Source organism: Macrotis lagotis, chromosome 3 (genome assembly GCF_037893015.1).
Source record: "Macrotis lagotis isolate mMagLag1 chromosome 3, bilby.v1.9.chrom.fasta, whole genome shotgun sequence".
NCBI lineage: Eukaryota > Metazoa > Chordata > Mammalia > Peramelemorphia > Peramelidae > Macrotis > Macrotis lagotis.
The window spans coordinates 216,900,569-216,925,175 of record NC_133660.1 but is presented as its reverse complement, the minus strand read 5'-3'; the positions used below and the strand labels follow the sequence as shown (position 1 = coordinate 216,925,175).

Sequence of the window (24,607 nt, the reverse complement as noted above, 5' to 3'; positions counted from 1 at the left end):
TATGTGATAGGAAAAATGGTACCTTGATAGATTTAGGTTGCCACAAGCCTTCAATTTGTAAGCAACAGCAATCAACAACAACAGCAGCATGAATCCAATACAATGTCTGTGAAATTTCATAAAGTGAAGCATAATAAAACAAAGTACTTAGCACCTAATTTAATAATAATAAAGTAATAGATACTTATAGGATTGGTGATTGTAAGAGATATTTTCAAAGGAGAAGTGACACGACTTGTTAGCTATTACATACATAGGAGTTAAGGAGAGGAAGAAATTTTAAAATGATTCCAGTATTTGATTCTGAGTTATTGAGAATATAGTGGTACCATTCAGAAATGGGGAAAAATAAGTGATAAAATCATAGAACCAATTCTAGAACTGGAAGGACACCTAGAATAGAACTGCCAAACACAGCCTTAAACATCTTTGGGTGTAACCTGAGCCTGATTAAAATGTAATTGGAAAATATTTTTAAAAATTAATAATAATAATAATACAATATAACATTGATAGTATTGGAGCAGGTAAGTGGTGATTAGAGCACCAGACCTAATGTAAAGAAGATTCATCTTCCTGAATTCAAATATGACTTAAAGTCACTTATTATCATTGTGACTCTGGGCAATTCACTTAATCCTGTTTGCTTCAGTTTCCACATCTGTAAAGAGAACTGGAGAAGGAAATGAGAAGCTACTGCAATGCCTCTGCCAAGAAAATCTCAAATGGAGAGATGGACGTGACTGAAATACCTTAACAATAACAGATAATATTAATATGTGGTTTTCTAAGTCAATATGCTGCCTACATGAATCATTATGTTTCTATTTGAGTTTGACAATACTGACCTAGAATATAGAAATGTGGAATGCAATAAGACTTTGAACATAGATGATTAAAACCAAAAGAGATCTTAGAAAATGTTTAGACTACTTCTTTTCTTTAATGGACAAAAGAAAATGAGGTCTACAGTGCTAGTTATAAGCTGATCAAGAGCTACACCAAAGTTATTACTAGTCTGTCAAGAAAGGACTTTTTCTTCTAGTCCTCACTGTCACTGTTAATTAAAATAGAACCCTCATTTTTTTGATAATTTCTACTTGTTTGCTTTCTCAAAGACCCTTTGAGGATCGTCTATCTGATTATATCTTGTAGAAGTCATCTATATTTAAGTGTCAATTCAAACTGCTCTGACCCTCTCTCCGGAAGGATGTATAAATTTTTGGAGCTTAATGGGGAGTTCTATTTTGGTGAGCCAGGAAGAACTTGGCTATCACCCTGTTTGTGCATGAGAGACACCAGCATCATATGACCCTTCCTACATTTCAGTCCCAGGGAGCTCCAGTGGCAGGCAGAACCTGGCCGTGGGCTCCCTTGTCAACTGCCTGTCTTTCTAACTTGCTTCCTCTACAAGCAAGCACCAGGGACTGTTCTGAAGAGAGTGAATAAGAAGGAGCTGGGCTTACGGATTTTGTCTGAATTGTCCACAGCTCATGCTGTGATGCCAGAGGAAACAGGTACTGTTGCTATTTGCTCAGTGAGCTTAGGCCATATGAGAGGAGCTTTGCTTTATTTATTTTTTTTTTCAAGAAGCAGTGTGGCAGAAAAGTGTAAATCACTCTGGCCTTGGAAAAGCTGGAATCTGGGATCACTTCTTAGGGTTTCAAAGCCTGGTGGTTTGTACTATTTGGACCCAGAAGAACTGGGTTCAAATCCTGGTTCTGAAACTGTTCAACTATGTGACCCTGGGTCAATGGATATAAAATTAAATTGACTTTAGATATCAGGTAGCCTGACCTCTCTGAGCTTCATTTTCCTCATGAATAAAAAAAAAGAGATAATACTTGCCTTTCTTCCATTACAAGCTTTTGGTAAGAATTTACTAAGATAATGTTTACTTTTTATTCATATTATACTTTATAAAGTTTATCATTTGTTATTGTTCAGTTGTTTCAGTCATATTTTATTCTCAGTGACCCCATTTGGTGTTTCCTTGGCAAAGATGCTACAGTGCTTTGCAATTTTCTTCTCCAGATCATTTACAAATGAAGTAACTGAGGCAAACAGAGTTAAATGACTTGTCTAGAGTCATACAACTAGGAAGTGTCTGAAGCCAGATTTGAACTTCCTGATTCCTGGCTTGATGCTCTAACTACTATGCAACTCAGCTGTCCTTAGGTTATCATTACTTGTAAGAAATTGCATGATGTTTCATATAGATTATTGAGTGAGGCATCTGAGGATCTAGGTTCAAGTTTCTGCTCTGCCTTTTAACAGCAATTCGGTTTTGGGTCAATTCACTAGACTTTTTCCAGGTCTCAGTCTTAATGTGTATAATGAGGAGATTGAGTTAGGTGATTTTCTATGATTTTTTTACAGAATCCTACATATAATCCCTCTGTTAATTATTTCCTCTATAAACTGTATGTAGAATGTTTGTACATATTTACTTGCATGTTGTCTCCTTCATCAGATTGTAAGCTCCTTGAAGGCAGGTACTATCTTTTTTTTCCTTTTGTATCGACAATATTTTCACGGTGTCTGGCTTTATAAATGTTTACTGATTGATTGATTGATTGATTGACTATGAAAAATTGTTTGAGGACAATATGTAAAAGTAAAGCAATGTTCTTTTAGTTTTATGGGGTTACAATATTTGTTCTGTGGAGTTTTAGTTAGCAGATAGTGGACCAGCCTCAGAATCAGAAGATCTGGGTTCACATCTTGCCTCTGATCATATGAGTACTGGCTGTGTGGTCTTGGCCTTGTCACCTAACCTCTCATTGCACAAAGAAGTAAAACTACAAATTTCAAAGTAGTTGCAAATCTTTGGTAGAGGGAATCCCTTCATCCAAGGTTGTCTGTACCAATGTGTTGGACCAAAGTTATTTTTTTTCTCTGTTTATAAGGAGTTGGGGATGGTAGAGAAGGGTGAGACCAACTCCCCTGGTTTGAAATGAAGAAAATTTAAAACCTACTTAATAAAAAGAAAATCTATAGACTATCCCAAAGGTCAGGTATTTTTTAGTTGTTAAAACTAAAAACTTCCCTAAGACTTTGGGACACCCTTTATTTAAGAAGATAAACAAATCCTATAACTATAGTCAATTAAGGTGATAATGACTGGGTAACCCTATGGACCAGACATTAACCCAGGGGCATATCCTAGGAAAGGACTGGGAATCTCCCTGCAAGCTCTGGGATTTCTGCAGTTTCAATCAGGCAGATGAGATGAATGAATATATTCAGATAAAAGGCTGTTTGGGCAAACGTCCTAAAGCTGGTAAATTCAGGCTAAGACTAAATATAACTATGGAAGGACAGGTTGGGAAAAGATTGAAATGATTTGGGTTTTAAGACAGGTCAAATGGGAGTTAACTGGAGATAGATTGGGCTTAAATCTTTCAGGAAGAGCTTCTCTAGTTGTTTAAGGGTCACCAGACAGTTAAACATGCTCCTTAAGGAGAGAGTAAGTTCCCCATTCTCTGGAGATCTTTCAACCATCTGGTTCTCTAAAGTGCTCTAGTAAGTAAGAAGTGAGGTAAAAATGAGGGATTAGTGACCTATAAGACTCACACAGGAAGGAACCTGGGTTTGGAAGCAGATCTGATTAGTCTTGTCCCTTACTGTCTGTGACTTTGGCTATAAATGAGAGAGGGTTTGGACCAGATAGAAAGGGTAGTTCTCTTCTAGCTCTAAATCCTATGACTATTTAAATAATGAAAGGTTGTGTTTGTCTTGTTTATCCAGTTATGGACTTCCTGGATAAGGTGGATGTTTTTCCCCACCCATAATGTAGAGAAATATTGGTTTTATGTTTGGTCATAAAATAGTTTGGCTATGGCCCTATAGTGTAGCAAACATTTGAAAAAGATAGCAAATCAATATATAGAACCAACCAAAAAAAAGGTGAATGCATAGATGTGCTCATGCTTTTTATTTGTAAAAATTTAGGAAGAGGAATCAAAAACTTGATTCAGGGAAGTTTTTGCTGATTGAGGTATTTGACAAGAAAATAGTATAGTCAAGATAAGAGGCACCAATTAGTTTCAACAGGAACTTATTAAAACTCTGGTACGTGGGGCCTAGCCAGGTGGTACAGGATGAATAGAGCACTGGTCCTGGAGTCAGAAGGACCTGAGTTCAAATCCAGTCTCTGACACTTAAAAAATTACCTAGTTGGGGTGGCTAGGTGGCACAGTGGATAAAGCACCGGCCCTGGAGTCAGGAGTACCTGGGTTCAAATCCGGTCTCAGACACTTAATAATTACCTAGGCATGTGGCCTTGGGCAAGCCACTTAACCCCATTTGCCTTGCAAAAACCTAAAAAAAAATTACCTAGTTGTATGACCTTGGGCAAGTCACTTAACCCCATTTCCTTAAATAAATAAAATTTAAGAAAAAAATCCTGGTAGGTTATAGCTACAGGATTGGCTCACAGTAAAGAGAAGAAAACAAATATTTAGTAAACTCCTATTGTGTATCAAACATTATGCTAAGCATATTACAAATATTATCTCATTTTATCATAACAATCCTGGGAGGGAGGTATTGTTATTATCTCCATTTTATAGTTAAGAAACTGAGGCAGATAGGCTAAGAGATTTGTCTAGGGTCATTCAGCTACTAAGTATATAAGACTGGATTTGAACTCAGGTCTTCCTGGACTCTAACAACTGTACAATCTAGATGCCTAGAAGCTCATTGTTAAGTGCATTCATTTAAAAAAGAATGCTAAGTTTAAATTAAGCAGCTAAATGACTGGATTTGAACTCAGTTCTAGGCCTCGGACACTTAATAGTTGTGTGACCTTGGATAAGTCACTTAACCTTTATTTTCCTTAATCCCATGGAGAAGGAAATGACAAACCACAATATCTTTGTGAAGAAAACTCCATGAATAGTACCATGTAAAAAGAGTCAGGTGTGATTGAACAACAATAGACCTTAAAGGTCTGGCCTGATTGGGAGGTCTAGCTGTGTTAGTCTAAGTGACTTCATTTCCTTTGTCTATCTCTGGAGACAGGTGATACTTTAGCCTAACACAATTTAGTGAAAAAACACTTGGGTTTGAAGGAAGATGTCTCTACTTTCTGACCATAGGCGAGTCACTTCCCCTCTCAACCATAGTTTTTACATCTATAAAATGAGAATAATAAAAATTGTATTATCTATCTCACAGGTTTCTCATGGGAAAAAGCTTTGCAAATCTTGATTCACTGGCTACCAAAATGTGCCATCAAAATATTCCCAACCTTGGTTGGGTGTCCCAAGCTACCAGGAGACCCTGTTGCATCCTGCTGTTTGCCAATGGCTAACCCTTCCTGAAGGACAAGGTTAGGGGACTTAGGGGAACAGTTGTCTTTATGACTGGTCATATGGATGAGCTCAGCTGGAACCCTCAGATTTGCACTCCTAGGATAACTTTTCTCAGTTTAATCTTCACTCTCCAGTGCTGGTGTGCACTGTGTGGGGGGCTTTAAAGCAGCCTGAGCTGTGGTCCAAGCTGGGCTGGCACAGATAGCTATACCTATAAACACCTCCTACTCACTCCAGGGTAAAGAGTCAGTGGGGAGGGAAAAATCTCACTTCACTCACTCTCGTCTGCTGATCTGCTCACCACCTTCCACAGACAGGTTTGGTCCAAGGTAATCAAGGTCCATAGCCATTATCTGGCTCTTCTGAATGCCATTGTAGTGACCCTTTATCCCATATTTAGCTATTTCCCTACTGCGATGTTATATATTTGAGGCAGATGGGTGGGGCAGTATATAGAACTTGGAATCTGGAGTCAGGAAGAACTGAGTTCAAATCCTGCCTCAGATGCTTATTAGCTATGTGTTCCTGATCAAGTAGCTCACCCTGCCAGCCCCAGTTTTCTCAATTGTAAAACCATATAGGAATAATAGTAGCACCTACATCTCAGAGTTATTGTATGGATCAAATGAGATAATATCCATAAAGTGCCTACAGTGCCTGGCTTTATTTAAATTTTTATTCCTTTCCCCCTCCTTTCTCCCTAAGAACTCTCTCAAGAAGTGTTCAAAATACTTACTGTACCCTCTTTCACCTCCATTCTCTTTAGGGAAAATTTCTCCCTATAATATTGTTAGCATCATTCTCCCTATATAATATTGTTAGTCCCTGTCTATGTGAATATATTTGTTTGCTTGGAATAAGAGAATGGAAATAATTGGTTGAGGAGGGAAAATAAAGGAGAATTAGGAGACAGTAAAGTGCAAGTCAGTGAGAGATGTGTAAAGAGAGGTTGATTTAATCTGTTCTTTGGGGAATGTTAATCAGATAGGTTTCCCTTGGATCTGTGGGTTTCAGTTTAATATTAGTACCTTTTGAAATGGCAGTTGTCTTTTTAACAACTGGTTATTACTGCTCTTTGATCATTTTTTTTCTGACAATGTACATGACTGCCTTCTGTATGGGGGGCAGCTGTAGCAGCTGAGAGGAGCGCAGCCACTCTGCTCTGTCCTAGTGGAGCAGTAGACAAAACTGTTTCCTGACTGTCCTTGTCTTGAATTATCCAGTATTGAAATTATTTGTGTCTAACTTTGATCTCCTCTGCTAGATTCTAGACTAAGTAAATGTTTTTTGAAAGGTTAAATTGATCGATTCATTGATATTACCCAGAAGCATTATGAAATCTTATTCAGAGGCATGTTCAGCCTGTGAGTTTCCCTGCCTTTAACTTAGGGGAACAGTTGTCTTTATGACTGGTCATATTTGCAACTGTGAATCCGCAAATACAAGGATATGTGAGCACTTAGGGGCAGCTAGTTGACTCAGTGGATAGAGCACTACTAGGCTTGAAGTCAGGAAGGACCTGAGTTCAAATCCAGCCTCAGACATTTATTAACTGTGTGACCCTGGGCAAGTCAATTAACCTCTATCTGCCTCGATTTCTTCATCTGTAAAATGGAGATAATAGCATTACTTCCCTCCCAGTGTTGTTGTAAGGATTCAATGATATAACATTTGTTAAAAAAAAAAAAAAAAGAAAAATTAATCTGGTACATGTTAAGTATGTGATTATTTAGTTTATTGAATGTTTATTATTTGCTAATAAATCATAAATAGGTACTTAATTTAAAAAAAAAGTTTGTTCTCTTTCTTCTCCCTTCCTCTATCCTTCCCCATTTGTAAGTATAGGATATATTTTGAAATTGTGAGTTCTTCCAGAGCTGAAATGAAAATTTGATCTTCAAGTACAGGAATCAGATAAAGCATAAAGAGTGTGGACAGGAAGAGCAAATTATGAGGGATTTAATAATATCGAACTGCCTTTATTCCTGCATGGGAAGATGATACTAATGACTCCTATGAACCTTCTGATTTATTAAGGCAGTTAGAAGGAGCACATATAGATAGACAAGGCACAGGAGAGAGTTGAATCTGGAGGTATAATATATTAAAAAGATGGAGTTAAAGGACAAGAAAGGAATGTACTGGGAGAAAGGGATAGGAAAAGTAGGACGATCCAAGATATTTCACATAAAAGAGACAAGAAAAAGCCTTGCAATGGAGTAGAAGAGGGGAAGGTGAGGGGTAGTGAATGAGCCTTCACGCTCATCAGAATTGACTCAGAGAGGAAATAACAAACACACTCAAATGGGTATAGAAATCCACCTCACGCTAGAGGAACATAGAAGAGGAAAGGGATGGGAGAAAGGGGATGGGGGAAGGGAGGGGAGGGGAGGGGCCTGTGCATGATAGAAGAGAGGGAAGATTGTGGGAGAGGGTAGTTAGATACAACACACTTTTGAAGAGGGACAAGGTGAAAGGAGAGAGAGAATAGAATAAATGTGGGGTGGGAAAATAGGATGGAGGGAAATACAACTCACTATAGCAACTGTGGGGAAAAAAAATTCTCTGATGGATTTATACTAAAGAATTCTATCCATTCCAAAGCCAGAGCTAATGATGTTTGAATATAGAGTGAAGCTCACTTTTTTTTCTCTCACTTTATTTTTCTTGTGGTTTCTCTTTGTGTTTGTGTGTGGTGGGGTGATTATGTTTACTTTTACAACATTACTAGTGTAGTACACAGTTTTAACCTACCCCAAGTAACTTGCTTTCCTCAGTGAGGGGAGAGGGAGTGGTGTGGAAGGAAGGGAGAGAATTTGGAACTCAAAGTTTTGGAAGTAAATGTTGAAACTTGTTTTTGCATGTAGCTGGGGGGAAATTTTTAAATTAAAAAAAAAAAGAAATTGTGAGTCCTTGTAAGCTCCTTGAAGGCAGGGACTTGAAAATATAGTAATGTAATTGAAAGAGCCCTGAATTGGGAGTCAGAGACCATGGTTTGAATCCCATCTTAGCTTCTTCTTAAGCCATATAAACTCAAGGAAATCATTTAATTTCACTGGGTCTCAGTTTCTTTATCTAGCTAATGAGGGTCAGACTCTATGATCTCCAAATTCTGAATCAAAATCCTGTTATTTGGGGAGGAACTAATATAAGAACATGCAGGAAATCATACCTCCTCCATTGCTATAATTTTAGTGCAATGATTAATTGTAAATTATTTGTGTGCAAATGGTTTAAAATTTTTAAAACATCCAAAACTTTTTTTTATTGTCTAAATTGCCTTTATATCCCAAAATCTCCTTTGTTTTTTACAATAGCCCCAGTAGCATGGATTGCAGCCTCATTTTCCATAAAAACAATGAGGAAATTGAGATTTAGAAAGATTGTGACCTGCCCAAGTTGTGATGCATCTACAGCCAAAAAAAAATTACTTGAGATTTGACTATTGGGAAGAAAAACTTGTGTTGAAGAAAAAGAGTAATTGGTGTCTTTCCACAGTGATGGTTCCACTTGATCAGGATATATTTTTCTCAAATTTTAAATTAATTCAAAATATCTGTGATTTCATTAGTGAGTACTTTCTTAACTGATACAAACCTCAACACTAATGGAGTAGCTGCCACACCACCCTCTTCCCTCCTCTCCCGCTGCAAGTCTTTGTCTGTTAGGGAATTTCTATCTGAATTTATCTAGAAGTGGAACACAGTCACCATAAGGCACAGGAGGAGGATTTCAGTGGAGGGGACTTCAAGTTGGGAAACTTGAAAAAGTTTCTAAAATTATTTTTTTCTAGTAAAAGTGTCATGACAGAGATCAGTATGGACTGAAATGGAATTTTCTTTGTAAATATTTGATTATTTGTTGTAATTGACTGTAAGTTGAAAGCAGGGACTGTCTTTTGTCTCCTTTTGTATCTCCAGTGTTTAGCACAGTGCCTCTCATAAAATAGACACTTAATAAATGGTTATTGCATTGCATTGAATTGACTGACAGTCATTTGGATTCTAAAATCATCCTTCCACTATTAAACACAGAGAAGAAAGATAGTTGACCTAGCAAGGAAATAGTTTTGAATGATAAATTCCACAGTCTATGTAAGGAAAAAATCTTTCTGAAATAGTTTTAAATTTGTCTTTTGGCCAACCAAGCATGACTGACCCCCCCCCCCTCCCAAAAGCCAAAAAGTAAAACAACAGGCCTCGTAGTACTAGAGAAGCATGTGATCTAATATAAAGTATACAACCATTTGGGTTTTAGTATAGATTGCCTTATTTCATTGTCTATATAAGTCACTTAGCCCATCCCCAACTGTATAATGTGAGGGTTGGATTAGGTTGTCTAAATCCTTTGTAGCTCCAGATTGCTTAATTTTTGTATGTGGAAAGATTGTTAAGGATAATTCATTGGTAGATTAAAGAAAGTCATTGCTACAATAAGGATGTTTTTGATTTACTTCCATTGAATGACTATTTGAGAGTCAACTAAATAATAGTTTTTAAAAAGACTGTGATGGAGCACACACATATTTATGTGGTTTTCTTTTTTTATTTTGGAATTCCAGAAAGAATAGAAGCCCAGAAGACTAGTTTTGAGTTATATGATGTAGTCCAATGCAAGCCTAAATAAATATCCTCTTTACATGACAAATTGTCTAGTCTACTTGAATATCTTCCAAGATGGGGAATTCACTACCTCTTGAGGCAGCTGATTCCATTCCTGAATAGTTTTAATTATTGGGAAGTGTTTCCTTGCCTCCAGCTTATCTTTACTTTCTAATTCTTACTTCTGCCTTCATGAATCAAATCCATGACAGATACTTGAGGACAGCTGTCATGTCCCTTCTTTTCCATTTTTTAATTATTTTTTATTTAGTTATTTAGTTTATTTTTAGGTTTTTGCAAGGCAAATGGGGTTAAGTGGCTTGCCCAAGGCCACACAGCTAGGTAATTATTAAGTGTCTGAGGCCAGATTTGAACTCAGGTACTCCTGACTCCAGGGCCGGTACTCTATCCACTGTACCACCTAGCCGCCCATGTCCCTTCTTTTCTCGAGGTTGAGTTCCAAAAATCCTTCAGATGAACATTAATAATAACAAGAACTTGAGTTTCTTTAAAGTCCTGATTGTCTTTGACTGGATACTCTGAATTTCCTTCCTATGCCTCCTATATGCCTCAAATTTAACATAATATTTTAGATTTGGACTGACAAGCCCCACCCCCTAGCCCCCATCTAGTCTTGGACCCCTGCTTCTGTTAATTAAGTCTAGGAAGAATCGGCATTCTTCATCATCATTTCACATTATTTACTCATGAAACATCAATGGGAAACCTCAGCCTTGTTCTCTATTGAAAGGAAATTTCAAGTATATAAAAGGCTTGTTAACAGCCAAGGGATTAGTAGACAACCAAGCTTTGTACATACCAGGCTCTCAAATACAGGCTCATTTGAATTATAGCATCAGTTGGGAACCTATTGCCTGGCAGTGTGTGTGGCCCTCCTTCATTATTTTAGTATACTAACCTTAAGAATAATAATAAATGATTTTATGGCTTTTGTTTACCCAACTATGGATTTCCAAGCTGAGTTGGGCAATATGCTTTTCAAAAGTTTTTTATGACAAGGTTTAAGAAATCTGAATGGAACATGCTATTAAATTCAACACACTATTAATTTTCAAAGCATTTATATAAATTTGGAGAAAAATCTGAAAATTTTATATTTGGAGTATGCATGTGGTGATAGAATTGTGGCTTATTAACCAGAGATAAAAAAATGACAACATAAATCTTCAAGCAATATCTAAACTTACTGGCTCTAAAGTCTATATGCTGAAATCAAGACATGAAATGAGAGGACAGGGCTCAGACCAATGCAGATAAATTATGAGAAGGCATGCTTAGGGACTAAGGAAGATCTTCCTAATTCAGAGAGCTTGTCCAATAAAGAAATAATTGCCTTTGTTAGGTGGGGGCCACTGATCAGAGTTATTATAGGACTATGTGCTCTGGCTATGAAGTCAAACTTCTTGACCTTTAAGGTCTGCCAGCTTTGAGATCCTAATGCCCTCTGATATTTCTAGCCATCATTTCTAGACAGATTCATATCAATCAACAAACAGATCCATTCTAGCTCCACATCTAATATCCTCTGACTTGGCCATGGGTCATACATATCAAGTTAGGATTAATAGACTTCATATAAGTAGTCAAACATTCAATAAATATTTTTTCTTATGCTGTTTTATTTTATTTTTCCAATTACATGCAAAGATAGTTTTTAACATTCATCTTTTTGTAAGCTATTGAGTTCTACACTTTTTTACTATCCTCTTTTTCCCTCCTCCCTCCATATCTAATATACTGTGTTTAACATGTTTCCATATTAGTCATATTGTAAAAGAAGAGTTAGAACTAAAGGAGAAAAGCAATGAAAAAGAAAAAACATAAAACATGTTTAAAAAGTGATAGTATGGTTTGCTCTGAATTCAAAGACTATAGTTTTTTCCTCTGGCTGTGGATAGCATTTTCCATCACAAGTCTCACAGGACTGTCTTTGATCACTGAACTACTGAAAGGAGCTGAATCTATCATAGTCATTCATCTCACAATGTTGCCATGTTCTGGTTCTGCTCACTTCACTCAACACCATTTCATGCAAGTATTTCCAGGCTTTTCTGAAATCTGACTGATCACGATTTCTCACATTCATATGCCATAATTTGTTCAATCATTCCCCAAACTGATCAACATCTCAATTAATAAGTTTTTTAATATTACTAAATATTCCCTTGCCTTTATGCATAGGCAACTAGGTAGTACAGTGAATAGAGTACTGGACTTGGAGTCAGGAAACCCTGAATATACTCTTCATTATTGCTCAGACTAATCTCCTGCCATTCTATATAGACATCATGCTACCAGAGATGGTTGGGATGGGGACTGGACTCCGATTTCACTGGTGTAAGGAGTCTTCTGATTAAGAAACTGTCTTGATGAACAGAGGTTCATCAATCACTGTGAAACTTAAAACCTTTGAGAGTTACCTAGATCATTGAGAAATTTAGTGACTTTGGGGCAGCTAGATAGTGTAGTAGATAGAGCATCGACCCTGGAGTCAGGAGGACTGGAGTTCAAATTTGACCTCAGACACTTAATAATTACCTAGCTGTGTGACCTTGGGCAAGTCACTTAACCCCATTGCCTTGAATGAATAAAATTAAAGAAAAAGAAATTTAGTGACTTTCCTAGGGTCACCTAGTCATTGTGTGCCAGAGGTGGTATCAGAACCCAGGCTTTCCACTATATCATACTATCTTTCTTTTGTATAGTACTTTAAATTAATCACTCATTTAAATCTCAGAAGAAAAGTGGTGTAGCCATACTGATGTATACCAGATACAGAGACTTGACAAGTAATTCTTTTTTTATCAAAGAAAGATTTTATTTATTTTGAATTTTACAATTTTCCTCCTAATCTTGCTTCCCTCCCCCACCCCCCACAGAAGGCAATCTGTTAGTCTTTACATTGTTTCATAGTATACATTGATCTAAGTTGAATGTAATGAGAGAGATCATTATCCTTAAGGAAGAAAAATAAAGTATAAGAGATAGCAAAATTATATAGTAAAATAACGGTTTTTTACAATTAAATTTGGTCTTTGTTCAAACTCCACAATTCTTTGTCTGGATACAGATGGTATTCTCCATTGCAGATACCCCCAAATTGTCCCTGATTGTTCTGTTGATGGAATAAGAAAGTCCATTTAGATTGATCATCATCCCCATGTTGCTATTAGGCTGTATAATGTTCTTCTGTTTCTGCTCTGCATCCATTCATGCAAATCCTTCCAGCTTTCTTGAATTCCCATCCCTCCTGGTTTCTAATAGAACAATAGTAGACAAGTAATTCTTGCCACTACTTTTCTGTTCAGTCATTTTTCAGTAATGTCTGACTCTCTAAACCCATTTAGGTTTGGGTGTTTTGGGCAATACTGGAGGGATTTGCCATTTTCTTCTCTAGTTCATTTTACATATGATGAAACTGAGGCAAATAAGGTTAATTGACTTGTCTATGGTCAAACAGCTAATAAGAGTCTGGATTTGATATAATTAGAGTCTGGGTTTGTTATAATGATAAGATCAGAATTTGAATATAGATCTTCCTACCTCTAGGCCTCTCATTCTATCCTCTGTGCCACTTAGCTGCCCAATTTACAGATGTTGAAACTGAGACTCAGAGAGGTGCTGACTTTCCTAAGATACTACAGGTTATAAATAGAAGAGTTGGTACCTTCAGGTTTCACTATTATCATGTAATAGGGAATGAGTCAGTCTTAGACAATGGTTGTAAAAAATGAGGCTTCTTTAAATATCGCATTAGAAAGTTTCCCTCAGTCTTTGCAGGGTGAGACTAAAATTTCCTATCAATTTAATGACAAACACATTGAAGCAGCCAATGACTGAGGCCAGAGTGGCTCAATGAATGGAATCATCATTTTTTAAATAAAAAATGAAGGAATGTTAGAATTGAGATGAACCATAGAACATTTTTTACATATAGCAATCTATGTTCTATGGTTCAGAAGAGTGTGTTAGGGAAAGAGAGATTAGACATCACAGAGTACCTGCATCTGATTTTTCAGAATAGGAAACTGAGATTGAAGATTGAAATCATTTTATTGAAGTACCTATAGTTAGTCTGTGCCTCCTGGTTCCCAGTCCTTTTACTCTTTACCCTTCTCTACATTCCCAATAATTCAAGTTGCCTGTGAGAAGGAATTGACAAACTCCTCCAGTCTCTTTGCCAAGAAAACCGCAAATGGGGTCATAAAGAGTCACATGTGACAGAAACAACTGAACAACAATAGCACTCTATCTAGCCAGGATCTATCTAGCTGTTAAACTTAAAGCCTCTAAACAGTTACCTAGATCATTGAGAAATTTAGTGACCTTGCCTAGGGTCACACAGCCAGTGTGTGTCAGGGGTAGTATCAGAACCCAGGCTTTCTACCATACCACACTACCTCTCTATTGTATAGTATTTTTATATAGCTTATTAAAAAAATGTTGTCTGTCAGTGAACTCCTCCCAAACCTCTTCGTTTCTATCACATGTTATCCTTTAATAGAAGAGGATGGGGAGACATCCAAGTGAGTTATTTTTTTTCCTTCTTAGTCATTCTATAGATGGAGTAGTTTGTATTATATGTTGCATACATCAGCCTATTCCACTTCCAATTTCATTTTTTTATAAGTTTTTGTAAGGCAATGGGGTTAAGTGACTTGACCAAGCCACACAGCTAGGTAATTATTAAGTGTCTGAGACTGGATTTGAACTCGGGTCCTCCTGACTCCAGGACAGGTTCTCTATCTACCATGCCATCTAGCTGCCCCCCACTTCCAATTTCTATAAAATTCAATGGGATGTAGATTTTAATATGTTCAGAAATAAAAAGCTTTGTGTTTACTACTTTTTGTAGCTAGGTGTAGACACCTATTTACTAATATGAAAATATCTGTCCTATTGCCTCTATCACCAGTATTTCCATTCTCAATGTTCAAGGTTGGCAAATGAAGTTAAACTTTGATGCCTCCCATGTGTACTCCCATTTTCTCTCCCTTCTCTGATTCAGGGCCTTTATGTTGTTGACCTAGTATGCAGATGAAACTTAGCCTACCAGGGAAATACTCCATCAAGCTAAATTTTGATTAGTGCCAATAATGAGTCCCATATAGTATTATTCAGATTCATACTGCATTTCCATTGGACTGGAATCTAAATACATGAGACTCACACTAATCAGTGCCCAGCTGCTATTTAAAAATTATCTGTTACTTTTTCATTCTCTGCCCCCCTCTCCTTCCCAGTTGATTTGGCATGTGGATCTGAGAGTCCTCAAAGACGAAAAGCCACTATAAATTCTATGCTCAATTAGGGTTGAAATCACATTTGAGTTTTTGAAGAGCATCTTGACATTAGTATACATTCTAGGCCTCATTGACAGCCTTCCAGATTCCTAATTCCTTGTTTATGTTGTTTGCAAAGTGTGAGGCTACATTTTCCTTCTTAAGGCCCAACTAAAATGTCCTATTCTCCCATAGAGTCATAGTTTGTTAGATTTCTAAGATCCTCCAGGTGTCATCTAGTCCAACATGTTGCCAACTGAACAAGAAAGTTCTATACAGAATCTCTGTCACATGCTCACCTAACCTCCATTTGAAGACCTCCAGCAATGGAGAATTCACTCTATCTGAAAGCTGTCACATTTATAGACAATGCTTATCATTTCCCTTTAGGATTAAGCAGAGCAAATCTACCTTTTTACCTTTATTTCCATTCATATATACTGAAAAACAGCCCTCCTTTCTCCATAAAGCATCTCACCAAGACAAGAAAATGGGGCTAATAATAAATAGCATCTACCTTCCAAGGCTATTTTAAGGATAAAAGGAGATAATATTTCTAATGTGCTTCACAAACCTTAAAGCACTCTATAAATGCTTGCTATTTATTATGGTACAAAGTTAAATAGGTTACAAGCATTAGAAGTCCTCTGACTACTGAGCCAATGTTCTCTCCCAACATACCATACTGTGGTTAAAGAAGTCATCAAGGAAGATTGAGCTGAATCTTGAAAGCTGCTCTTGAAAAGTACTATGCTATTATTTTTAGAAATTTATTTTAACCTTCGTTTCTCACATGCACATAGATATATACATGCATTTCATATATATATATATATATGAAATGTATATAAATGTATATGTATATATATATATATATGAAATGTATATAAAATGTATATAAAATCTGGAATGGGTCTTCAAAGAAACTAGGATCTTATTCAAAGTCTCCTTTACAAATCCCTGGAAAAGGAAAATGGAAATAGACCAATTAGCATTTAGAGGTAATTTGGTTTTATTGTGGCAACAAAGAGAAAAGTATTATGGTGCTTTCATAGCCACTTGAGATCCCTATTACTGGAGGTCTTCAGAGACCACTGAATATATATCCACTTATAGGGAATCGGTCAAAGAAATTCTTGTTTAGATATAGGTTGGACTTGTTCTCTATAGTTCCTCTCAACTGGAAGATATTATTAGTCTACAAAACCTTGCCTTTTAAATGAATTCGTCTCATTTGTCCTTGGAAAGTACTGAACCCTACTTGTGCCTCAGTAGTGAAATATTCAGTGAGAAGAGAGAGAGAGAGAGATTGATTAAAGGAAGAAAGGTTCCAGGCATGAGGCATCTAATCTTTCTCTGGTGCCCTGCCTATGGTCCTCTGGAAATGAAATCTGGGTATTACTAGTAAGGAAAGACCAATTCAGTGCCAATAGGAACTTAAACTGAGTAGGGCTTCATATTACAGTCAAAACCTTGAATTTCACCTTGAAACCAAGGCATAACCAGAGCAGCCTGGGGAGTACAGGACTTTGTGTATTCCATTTGAGTTGTAGCAAACTGGGCTAACCTAGTCTTTTGGTAGTCCAATCTGCATATCAGTCCACTGACTCTCAAATCAAGGATCAAACATGGTCCCTCAATAGCCACAGGGAGAGGTAAAGGGATTAAGAAAATATGTAATAAGGCAGAAACCTCCCCATTTTCTAATTAATAGGAGATGGCACTCCAACTTGCCCAGCATCTCAAAAACCTTTGTTTTCAGCCCCAATGTCACCGATATATTGGTACCTTACCTCTAATTAATACTTTTCCTTCCCATTGGCTTCTACACTCATCTGGGTTCCCACAGCACCACCAACCATAAGTTCTAATAACTTTTATTTTGACTTTTCTCCCCCCTACCAGCATTATTCTTTCATCCTTAATAACCCCATCAATAGTTTAGGAGTCAAGAAGATTCATCTTAATTAGATCATCTTGATCTGATCTCAAATTCTCACTAGTTGTTTGATCCTGGGCAAGTCATTTACCTTATTTGCCTCAGTTTCCTCAGTTGTAAGCTGGGGATAATACAGATAAGATAATATGGTATAGAAATTCTTATTCACTTCCTTTTCCCCACCCATAAATCAAAAGGAATCTAAGAATTAACTATGGGATAAGAACTGGGGCTCCAAAGAATATAAACAATATTCCTTGATTCCTGATGTTACCTGTTCTGGAGTCCCTGGTAGTAATTCTACCATCTTTTGTCTTGATGCCAGATCCCTTCTCCTGTTACTTCCCAAAAACCTGGAGGGACTCTCCTGAATGATTTATGGTAAATTATCAAGAACATAACCTCCACTTCATTTTAGCTCTAAGAGATTAAGGAAAGAAAATTATATAGTTATATCATAGTATTTAGAGGTAGAAGATAACTAAGAAATCATTTAATCTAATCTTAATTTATAGTTGAGAAAACTGAGTCCTAATGTTCAAAATGATTTGTTTTACTTGATATCACAAAAGTAAAATCAAGACTCAAACCCAATTTCTTCCTAAATGCTGAAGATACAAATAGAAAAGTAGAGAGGGTTCCTGCTCTCAAAGGAGAAAAAAAAAATATGAGATTTTAGAAATTATGTTAGCTCCAGTTATATCTTCAAAAAACTGTCAGACCTGGAAGGACTAAAACTAAAACATAATACTTTGTCATGCACTCCTTTGGTTTTCTGGTGAAGTCTATAAATAATAATAATAATAATTGAATAATTAATAATTGAATAATGTTTTTAAATACATAAAATAAAATATAAATGATTGCAAAGGAAACTGTAAGTTAGTGGAAATAATGATTTGATTTTCTTTCCATTCAAGTTCATGGACCTCCTAAAATATGTCTCTAGAACAATGACTTCAAGTTAAGAACCCATGACTTAAAAGAAAATAATGGGGGAAGCAAGGTGGCACAGTGGGTAGACCACCAGCCCTGGAGTCAGGAGGACCTGAGTTCAAATGTGACCTCAGACACTTAATAATTACTTGGCTATGTGACCTTGGGCAAGTCACTTAACCCCATTGCCTTGCCTAAAAAAAACCCAAAACAAAAGAAAATAATAGAAAGTTCAGTGGATAGAGCACTGGGCTTATAATCAGAAAAATTAATCCTTGTGAGTTCAAATTGTGACCATGGGCAAGTCATTTAACCCTGTTTAGCCTCAGTTTCCTCATCTAAAAATATGACCTGGAGAAGGAAATGGCAAACCACTCCAGTATCTTTGCCAAGAAAACCCCAAATGGGATCATGAAAAGTCAGATATAAATGGTTCAACTCAACATCAGCAAAGAGTCTTTGAATATATAACATAGATTATGACCATTCAAAGGGACCCTGGGGCATAAAGCATAGAATCTAAAAGAAACTTGAGATCAATTTAATCCTTCCCACCTCCTCATTTCCTACAGAGGAAGTTTAAGGCTTAGAAAGGGGAAATGACTCATGTACAGCTTATCCTTAGCAGGTCAAGTATTAGGAATCCAGGTCTAGTGACTCCCACTGCTTACCCAAGTTATAAGTTAATGTCCAATTTCATTTCTGGGCTTCAGCCTTCATTAGAGGGCTTCCCTCTAATGCATGACCTGTTACATAAGAACTGTGCAAGAGCAGTGACTATGTTAAGTTTAACAAATTTTGAATTTGTTCAAATGGAATTTCATTTATCCAAATTCCTCCCTTCACCCTTTTTTGAATGAGTGAATTTCTTCCTTAGTCTAAAGAGCAAGGACTCCAGTTATATCTCTTGTGATGGTTAATTTACATAGTTCTTCACCTGAATAACAATGAGAGCGACTTTTCTTTGCCCTTCATTAACAGGCCTGCCAAGTTTCTTTGTTTTTATTAGCAGTGGGATCCAGTCCAATATCCTTCAAATATGCTTCATCTCTGACCTATTATGTTTAATTCAATGCAGAGTGCAAGCTGGGGTTACATAGGTAAGACCAGTATCTGAAGACTTCCTAGAAATGAATGAATTTGGGATGAGGGAAAAGCAGGAAGGAAATTTTTTCCCCTTCCAGATTTATTGAGTGTAGACTGTAAAAATAATATACTAATAACTTACATTTCTATGATTCTTTTTTGTTGTTTTTTTTTAAATAAGGCAATGAGGTTAAGTGACTTACCCAAGTGACATACCCAAGGTCACACAACTAAGTAAGTATTAAGTGTCTGAGGTCACATTTGAACTCAGGTACTCCTGACTCCAGGGCCAATATTCTATCCACTGCAACACCTAGCTGCCTCAACATTTCTATGGTTTTAAAAAATTGTATTGCTGTCTAAAAGTATCCCTTATAACATAAAGAGAGGGGAATGACAGTGAGGGGTAAGATAGTTCCATATAACTAATCTGCACAATAATTGAGTCTGACTGACATTAAATTTTCCAAACTCATAGTCCTCTACATAAAAGAGTTTCATTTTTTCCATCTTTTCAGCAGGATCAAGTTGAATTATCACAATTATATTTCATTAATTTTTTGGTTTGGTTTGTTTTTGTTGTTCTTTTAATTATTTTCCTGATGCTGTTTATATATTTCTGATGCTATAACAATTCATATAAATCTTGTCTCTATAATCATGATATTTAACTTTGGGTAAAGGAAGTATATGTGTGTATGTGGGAGACCTTTGATTTCTTCTGAATAGGGAGGTCCTGCCAACCTATTGCATCCAGCCATGCAGATGAGCTGGACCCGTAGAATTCAGGGAGGCTTAAGTGACCTGCCCAGAGTTACACAGCCATTATATATGTCAGAAACTAGACTTGAACCCAGGTTTCCTGATTCTGTCTATTTATCCAATTTGCCACGTGCTCTTTTTTCCTTTCTTATAGTACAGTGATATCAGATTTCCTATAATCTTCAAAATCAGGTGCCATGCCTTCTCCACAGAGCTGAAAGTTATCTTTCCCTCCTCTCATTTTTTAGACTAATGCTCTTGTTCTTCTCATGCTTCCCCTCTTGCTTAGTGATTTTTATATGTCAGGGAGAATTATGGGTCTTTTAAGTTGAAAGGGTCATCTTTCCAACCCCTTCCAAATTTTTACAGGTGAGGAGACACAGCCCAGTGAAGGGAAGCAGCCTGCCCAAGGTCACACAGCTTTTAAGTCATAGATCAAGTGCTAATGCCCAGGCTCCTTGTCTCTAAATTCTTTCTATGACACCACACTGTCTCTGTTTATGGGACAATTTTGAGGTTTCCACCTCCTAAAGGGAGAGTAACTTCCCAGGATCATCATTATAATTAGCAGCATGATCCTTAAAGTAGGTTAGGCAGGAAACATTTAGTTTACTTGAATAATTTGGCATTGCTTTCTGAGCCATCCCATTAAGCATGGGGGAGGGAGACTGGACTGATTCTGAAACAGAAGATGTGTCCTAAAAACAGAGCATTAATGGAATCAAAGGTCCATGTGTGATGCTAAAAGCAGAGCAAGGAAACATAGGTTAAGAACCCCTCCAAATAAGTGGGAATGGGGCAAACTCCTTTCATGCCTCTATGGATTCTCTTTATTACTCCAGTGAGAATAGAAGGAATAGTAACAGAGAGTGTTGACATTAGAAGTAGGAATATGACTCAGGATAATCATTCTATCTCCTTTATATCCCTTCCTTCTGCTCTTTACCTTATTGTAATGAACAATGATAGACATTGACCATTGGGCATCTTAATAAATTAGAGGATATGGTGAGTGCTTGCTACTCTGATACTGCAGACTACAAAATGTCTAGACATAAGAAAATAGAAATTGATTTTATTCTCCCAAAAGGAAATGCCATTGAGCTTAAAGTAAGCATATTTAAAGCAGTTTATAAAACTGGACTAAAAAAAAATTTAGTAGTAGATGTGAGGAGCAGGGATGTCCAGGATTGTAGGAAAACTATAAAAGAATTCATTCATCATTTCCAAGCTTATAAATCACTAGGAATAAACTCTAGAAAAAAAGACAAAAAGCAACAAAAATGGAATTAGGCTTTTTTTAAAAAAGAAAAAAAGCAGTTCTACCAGCATGATAATAGTGGTTTCCATCTAGAGAATTATTTTACAATAATTGTTTTTTAGGGGGTCCATTATCTCTGGATCTTTACAACAGCTCTACTATACTTCTAATTATGACTCACATTTAAAGAGCATTTTAAGGTTTGCAAAGCCCTTTTATTAATATGATTTCATTTGAGCCTCACAAAGAGCCCTGTAATATGCAGATCTCTGATGCTTACAATGTACTAGAACCTGTGCTAAGTGCTTTAAAATTATTATCTCATTTAATCCTCACAACAACTCTGGGAGATAGGAGGTACCATTATCCTCATTTTATAGATGTAAAGTTACTTGCCCAGAAGCACACACCTAGTAAATGTCTGATATTAGATTTGAACTCAGATCTTCCCGACTTCAAACTGGGTGCTTCATCTACTGCCCAGCAGGATGAAGTGGTTTGTCTAATATCACAGAGCCAGAAGTATCAGAATCAATACTCAAACCAAAGACTTTATGATTGAGATTAGTTCTTCAGCATTTAGTCTCTTACCATATGAGTTCTCATATGTTCCACTTTACTCATGAAACAGGAATTACTTAAATACATACAAATCTAACTAGAAGTCCCAGGGTTCCTACCCCAGCTTCACTACTTCATTATTCACTTTCCTCCTCCAATTTCTATCATCAATTCTGCCTAGTTTTTCCAAGTACCGCTTCTTACCTGTCTCTGCTCATCCTTTGGTCAATCAGAACTTTTATCATCATTTAAATGCTTACTCTTCTCCAGGCTTCACCACCATGTCTCAATTGTCTTCTGTCTCAGTTCCTGGGCCTCCCTTTCCCATTGGTGAGTTCCTCCTCCTTTGAGGAAGGGTCCAGACAAGTCATCCTTTTTTTTTCTGGATTTCACTATGATGTCTTCTCTCTTTAGAATGTAGCCTAATTGAGGGCAGGGACTGTCTTTATTTTTTCCTTATGTTTGTACCCCCAGCCCCTGACAGAGTACCCAGCTCATAGTAACTGATTCATAATGCTTGTTGACTTGCTGGGCATTGCGCTAAATGCTGACTTTACAAAGAAAGGCAAAACCACAGTTCCTTCTTCTGCCCCTATTCTAATGGCAAACAAGTAAACTCCAGATAGTCAAGGGTTGGGGGAAGGCAAATACTTCTGAATATATAGTAAATTGAAGTCATCCTGATCCATATCTGACCACTGATCCAGATAGCTCCAGAGGAGAAAGTGAGGCTGGTGACTTTGCACAGCATCCCCTCACTCAAATCCATTTCATGTGCTTGTCATGGTATCATCTCTCTGGTGTCATGACCCTCTGAGAATCAAGGACAAACCTCAAATGAAGTCTGAAATAGGGCATATGACCTTTTTTTTTAGTTTTTGTGAGGCAATGGGGTTAAGTGGCTTGCCCAAGGCCACACAGCTAGGTAATCATTAAGTGTCTGAGGCTGGATTTGAACTCCAGGTACTCCTGACTCCAGGGCTGGTACTCTATCCACTGCACCACCTAGCCGCCCCTGGGCATATGACTAACTGAACAGGAATCCTTCACAAGAGTCCTGACATGGGGATACACAGCCTCTGCATATGTTGAGAACGGCCATATCATTTGTGTCCTCCTCCCTGATCCTGATGCAAGTTCTACTCTCTAAGCTAAATCACAGTGCGTACTCAATGGGAAAGCAGATAGAGCTTCATAGTAATCTCTAGGCTGATGAAGAAATATTACATTTCTGGACTAGAAGTCTCATTAACGTCAATGACTGTGTTCTTTAAAAACTTTTCTCTTCTGACCATGGTGAACAGTAGGTGTTTCTTCTAATAGACGTTTCTTAAATTTGAATTTTAAAATGGCAAAAACAGAATAGATCCTGACTCAAAGGAGGTTCACATTAAGTAGAGGTGCAGAGTCAGCTCTGAACAACTCAGTATTTTGAAATCTGACCCTTTTTTTCAGAGAGATAGTGGCCTGCTGTCTCTGCTGAGTCCCCTTTTCTGCCTGAACTGGTGACTCAGAATATAGAAGGAAGAAGCTTCCAACCAAGCTTCATCTGTGTAGGAGCTTGAATACTGGAAAAAGCAAATGCTCCTGTACAAAGACCTTAAAGGGATGATGGATAGGAAAAAGGCACCCTTTGACAAAACATAAAAAAAATCACCACTTCTCTAACATGATCCACCAGGAAATGCCCAATATATTGAAATATATCCAAGGTGCTATTCTACTGAAAATAGGTTAATTCAGCTCAGGAACTTTGCAACTCAGCCTGTTTGCCTCAGTTTCCTTATCTGTCAAATGATCTGGAGAAGGAAATGGCAAACACCCCAGTATCCTGCCAAGAAAATCCCAAATAGGGAGATGGAGAATGAGATCCAACTAAAAACAGCTATTCATTTAGAGAGTTAGTGACCCAGTAGGCAGAATACTGACTTAAGAGTTAGAAAACTGTTTCAAATCCTGGTTCTGTCATTTACTGTGTGACCTTTGGCAAGTCAATTAACAGTTTTCTCCTGTGAAAAATGGGGGATGACAATCCTTGTACTACCTAGCTCACAGGATATTGTGAGAGAAGTATTTTGCATACCTTAAAATCCTATAGAAATCTTTTGTTTTGACTGCTCTGATGACTATGGAACATCATCCTCAACCCCAGTAGGTAATGTAGAAGGACAGTGTAATGTAAGAAGAGAGAACCATTATAGTTTTCTCATCTGTGAAATGGTAATAATAATAATAGGCATTGCCTAATTAATTCATGATTATGAGAAAAAATTTTATATGAATTATTCTTATAATATATAGATGATAAATATTTTATTTAAATGTTATTTATTATATTAGTATGATGATATAATTTATTAATATTAAAACAAAATTGATAAATGCTATTATATATCCATAGACATGTTTATATATATATATATGCATACGCGCTAGTATATATGTTTTGAGAAAGACTGAACTGATTTTGTAAAGGAAATTTCAAAGAAAAAACAAAATAAAACTTAAAAAGACTGCAACCAAATCAGATATGGAATTCACCATAGAAAATTGAGAGAATTCTTTAATTTGTTTGATATGACTATATAGTAATACAAATTCCCTTAAATTCTAAAAACATGTGGAACTTCCCTTGAGAAATGTTTTTGGTTACTGTTTCATAGACACCCTCATTAGTTTAATGGTGCCATTTTTTATCCAAAAATAATATTCTCCCAGCCTGTTCTTCACCTTGGTCACTGGACTTGGCTATTTGAGATTGTTTTTTCTCTCTTCTCCCAAATTAAATATACCCTCCCATTATGAAGATGAAGAGACTCAAAAGCATGCCTTCTCAGCTT

At 36.8% G+C, this 24,607-nt stretch overlaps 1 protein-coding gene across 3 annotated transcripts in view; it reads left to right on the top strand.

Moving 5' to 3' along the window:
• Positions 1 to 494: 494 nt before the first annotated feature.
• The window catches only part of ABLIM2 (actin binding LIM protein family member 2), a 235,014-nt gene continuing 210,901 nt past the window's right edge, over positions 495 to 24,607 (top strand). The window contains exon 1 of one of the 3 annotated variants that reach the window (XM_074229840.1): positions 495 to 1,517. In XM_074229840.1, the coding sequence (XP_074085941.1) occupies positions 1,502 to 1,517 (16 nt within the window). In that variant the 5' untranslated portion in view covers positions 495 to 1,501. The remainder of the gene's footprint in view (positions 1,518 to 24,607) is intronic. The other 2 variants (XM_074229842.1, XM_074229841.1) reach the window with 2 other exon arrangements.